Raw genomic sequence first — 5,009 nt, 5'->3', positions numbered from 1 at the left:
ATATGCTATATATATATATATATATATATATATATATATATATATATATATATAGTGATGTATCAAATAAAATTTTAGTTGGTGCATTTTATATTGCAAAAGCAGTGTCAGGAAAAAGGATATTCTCAAAACAGGTGAAAAAAAAGTGCACAAGTGATGTAGATTGTGGTAATGTGACAAAAGAACAAAAGAGGACTTGCGTGCTCGTAGACATGTGATAACAGGTGCATTACAGTATCTGAGATTAGTTATCATGAGTTACACAAGGGACGGTAAGATAATTATGTGTAAAATCAATGAACATATTGCTGATTGATTTTACAAATTATTTTGCTCATTAATATTTTTATTGATGAATCAATTAATTTCTACATTGTAGATATTTCTTCCAGAACCATTTATAATTAATATCTTTAATTACTGCAAGAACAAATAATAGCGATATGCTGGTCTTTGGAGTTAATCTCTTGGGTAATATTTGAGTAGTGGAGATTATTTCAGCCCTTATTTATTATCTGAGAACTAACACACTACTAATGCTTTCGAATTTATTCAATTACTAATGTTGTTCTAATTACCGTCTTTCATTAGGATCATCTTAACTATTTTCTGATTGTTTTACTTTGGTTTGCAGATTTATTCCCTGTCAATGAATACTTAACTATTAAACACTTTAAATTCTTCCATTCTATCTTTACCCTTATTCTCTATTTTTAACTCTTGGTACATTTGGGTTTATTATTCTACATACCTTATTTATAAATAAAACTCTATCTTTCTGAATGGCTGCATTATTTAAATACTTTCACTTTTCTCAGTTCAGTATTCTTTCAAACTTACCTGATACAATATTGGAAGGTATATACAGCTTACATTAGACACACCTTTTAGAAATAATACATCCAACCCAGACCCTGCTGATGTTATTATTAATTGCTATTTTATTGAATAGATTCTTGCCATAAAAACAGAAGATAAATCTTTAGTGCTTAATATGAATGCAGAATATCCGTTTTTCCATTATCCATTTAAAGATAATAGAGTTCAAATTCAAGTTCTGTCACATATCCTGCACTTATTTCTTTACTTTATTTCTCACCATATTTGTTGCTTAAAATTTCACAACTGATTTAATAATTGAGTTTCTTATTTGATAATTATATAAACAATGTTTAAAAAACTGTTTTGGCATTTTTTATTGCAAGGTATTACTATTTTTCCTCAACTGTTTACAGGTAAGGAAAGTTATGTCTTTTCTAGAATGTAACTAAATATTACTGGTATCAGAAGTATTATTAATCAGAAGTATAGTAACTTATCTCAATAAGTTCGAATAAATATGGTGAATTAAACTAAATGTTCCATTGACAGTGATAACATCTAGAGGAAGATGTTTCTTCACTCACCTTTGGTGAGTGTAGTTTTGATCAGGAGGAACTGATGTCATCTTACCTTATCCAATGATCATTGGGTGTTTCAACTCTGAACTGTAACACCCTCCCATCAGTGGGTCAGCAATGGTAGCCAAATCCCTGCTAATCATCTCCTCCTGGCTTCCAGCTTAGCTCTTCCCTCTTGCTCTATAACCAGCAAAAGGTTCAAGCAATTTTTTAATTATTTAAACAATGTTGTCTAATGAACCATCAGTTTTATATAAATATTTGTATTTGTTAATGCTTGGAAATATAATAAAAATGGGAGAAAGTAGAATGTTTACTAATTATTTTTAATTAATAATTAACAAATAATTAATTACAGTTAAATTTGTCAGACTCTTGATTAAAGATTGGATCTCATCATTGGTAGTTTGCTGCTCTCTGAGCAAGCTACTAGAACTTATCTGTTCTCCTTGACTAAAATCAAGATAGGTTATAATAGACAGAAAACAAAGTCAATGCTGGGGAATAAAACCAATTGGAAACTTCAGGGCATATTTGAGACAAGCATCTTGTTTAAATACATAATTCAAATTCATTTCAATTCATAATTATTGCTGATATTAATATGAGCTTTAACACTTCTAAAGAAAAAAGAGGCAAAAGAATGGATCCCATCATATATAGATGTTACATTTCCTTTTTTAATTGACTTTATTAAGAGTGAATCAGCATTCATGAACAGCACTCAAAAATTGACTATAAACTTATCACCATCTTTTCTCTTTTCATTAAAAATGGTAAACTAATATTAATTTATGGGGTACATACAGAACAGAAAGAATCTAGACAATAATGTATTTGTTCATTCTTAATATATTTTGATAGATTTGCATGTGAATATCTGATCATTGTTGTTTTTTGTCATTGGCAAACACCTCAGCCCTTTAGATGATGTGTGTTCATAACACGCATGTATAAATGCATACAGAGTGTCCTGCCAAATTGTATACACACTTTAACAGACAGTTGATAACTTATTTAATTTTCATTTCTTTTTAGATTTAACCTATTATAAGTAATGAAGAAAGCCAGACTAATCTTTGAACAAAGGAAATTTATCCTTAAGTGTTACTGGATGTTTGAAAACACAACTGATGTTCAAAGATGGTTTAGGAAGGAGTTTCAAATAGGCTCACTTAAGTTACAGATAAGGTTGCTGTCACTCAAGTTACAGATAAGGTTGAAGCACTTAGAACTGTTCAGAATGTCTACAAGAAATGTTCCAGAAGATTGCAGACATCGATGAGCTCCCACAAACGAAGGAAGGGTACTAGAAATGCATTGTCAGGCTTCAAAAAAAAATCTGTACAGCAAACGAGTTGTGAGATATGAATTTCAAACTCAAATATCCATCACAATTTGAAGTACTATCATGAGAAAGTTACATCCCAAGAATGGTCTATTCTCTTAATAAAGATGATCTGGACTGGAGAGCGGAGTTTTGTGAGTGGTGCTAAGCAAAATATGTAGAAGATGCAGACTTTCCAACAAAGATTATTTGGATTGATGGAGTTATGCTTATATTCAATAGCTTAATCAACCACCATAATTGCACCTACCTGGGACCTGAAAATCCATATGTTACAAAGGAACATTATATTAATTTAGTTACAGTATTGTGCAACTTATCATCAAAAGGATTAATTCTTTTTTGGTGTTACTGTAACTCCTCCTATTTACTTGAACCTTCTCTGACAATCTGTCATGCCAAGTATTCAAGAAGTCTTTGAAGATGTGGAACTTTATTTCCAGTGAAATGGATCATCCCCATCCTTGCTTATCAATGTAAAGACCTGTCTTGAAATTTTGCCAAAGAGATGGAGTAGAATCCCCTCCACATTCACCGAACCTTATACCACTAGACTATTCTTAATGGAGATACAAGATTAGGCCATAAAACCAGCAACAGCCAACAAATTGAGGGCAGCCACTGAATGAGAATGCATATAAATATTGATGTTTGTGCTTCCATTGCTTTATATTATCTGTAATATCTAGACCAGAGCAGTCACCGTTTTCAAAATAAGCATTCATAAAAGAATTCCATTAAATTTTGAAAATGAAAATTTTAAATAAACACTGATATACATCTTTTTGGACACCCTGTATAATGTATATATTTATATATTGGTATGAACTTCATTTCAGTTATTATGAAAGGTTGGCAGGTAGAAAAATGGGGAAATGTAACATTTTCTATAATGAGACTACGGCAATGATATTAAATCTTGTACACAACAAAGTGACATTAGGTTAATAAATTTAAGCATTGATGTTAAGGATGGCTTTGTGTCTTTTTTAAATTTATGAAGCAAGGAGGTTTTAATGGGTAAGCTATTTGAAATGGAGATGATATACCAATGCAAGTTGCATGTTGTTGATCATACTGATGTCCAGGTGGACAGGTTGGAGCATCTGCCAGCTGGATCTTGTCTGGGTCAAGAGGAGAAAGGAATATTGATTTGTTGAGTCTATCGAAAGGAATGTCATCAAAGATGCGTGAATTTTCCCCGGGTAATCTACCACCCCTTGCATCCTCATCAACATGTACCAGCCCTGTAAGAGAAACAATATCATTGTTTTCTATAAACAGAATATATATTAGGTCTTATAGCTACTCATTTCTTATCTGTGCGTTGGAAAAAACTGTAGCTTGAAGTAAAGCGTCCTTCCAAGTTTTAAAAAAGTAATTAAACATTGTCTGAGTTAAAACTCTATTAAGCCTTTAGCATTCAGATTACTCTGTCAAATGTAATGCTTATTTATTCACATTGTTTTGAATTAATCATGCATTGTCTTGTAGCTTTGAGATTTTAATGATGTGATTGTTTGTTTTTAGAATGATGGTGTACGATAGATGTGAGAGGTTGAATCTGGCTGGTTTGAACATAAAACGATAAGAATATTTTCGCCGGATACGGCCACTTTTAGTGCTAAAGGGTTGAATAACTGAAGGAAGCATTCTTAAAATGGATAATATTTGTGAAAATATTCAGCCTTTGCAGCTGCTGAACACAGGATTAATATCTATCTAATTCTTTATGTAATTAAAAAATTTTCTATCTTATATTCAAAATGAGTATTAAATGTGCCAGACAGCTAGTGCAAATCTCAACCTAATTCTGGTATAATTCTCTATAGGGTATATCTTAAAAAAAAGATTAAAGATGTGTGTACATTTTCATCACAGATTTCAAGTTTGTTTTTTTAACTTTTAGTCTTTCATATCAATAATATTAGTATCACTATGGAAGTAAAGTGCTGTGGTACAACATTACTTTTAGAAAATGAAATCCATTGTCCAGTTTCAATTCCAATTTGAAAGAAATCATTTTTAATTGTATCCCATCGGATCACAACCTACCATTCTCCTACTATATATATATATATCTTTTTATTATATTATATTTATCTTATGATATTTACTTTACTTTATATTATACTCATTTATTGTGCTTTTAATTATTAATTTTTCTATATGTGATAGTGGATTTTCATCGATGAGTTCTTGAAAATTGGTTATTTTCCCTAAAACTATATATTTTATATATATATATATATTTATATATA

At 30.6% G+C, this 5,009-nt stretch overlaps 1 protein-coding gene across 2 annotated transcripts in view; it reads right to left on the bottom strand.

Annotated features, from left to right (window-relative positions):
* Positions 1 to 5,009, bottom strand: part of LOC106871048 (hemicentin-1) — a 359,318-nt gene that overhangs the window by 7,066 nt on the left and 347,243 nt on the right. Inside the window, exon 63 of one of the 2 annotated variants that reach the window (XM_052965571.1) lies at positions 3,798 to 3,995. The exons of the other annotated variant lie outside the window; for it this stretch is intronic. Coding sequence (XP_052821531.1) covers positions 3,798 to 3,995 — 198 coding nt within the window. The remainder of the gene's footprint in view (positions 1 to 3,797; positions 3,996 to 5,009) is intronic. 2 annotated transcript variants of the gene reach the window in all.

This window comes from Octopus bimaculoides, chromosome 2 (assembly GCF_001194135.2).
Source record: "Octopus bimaculoides isolate UCB-OBI-ISO-001 chromosome 2, ASM119413v2, whole genome shotgun sequence".
NCBI classification, from domain to species: domain Eukaryota; kingdom Metazoa; phylum Mollusca; class Cephalopoda; order Octopoda; family Octopodidae; genus Octopus; species Octopus bimaculoides.
Note: the sequence above shows the minus strand (reverse complement) of the source record. Positions and strands in the feature narration are given on the sequence as shown.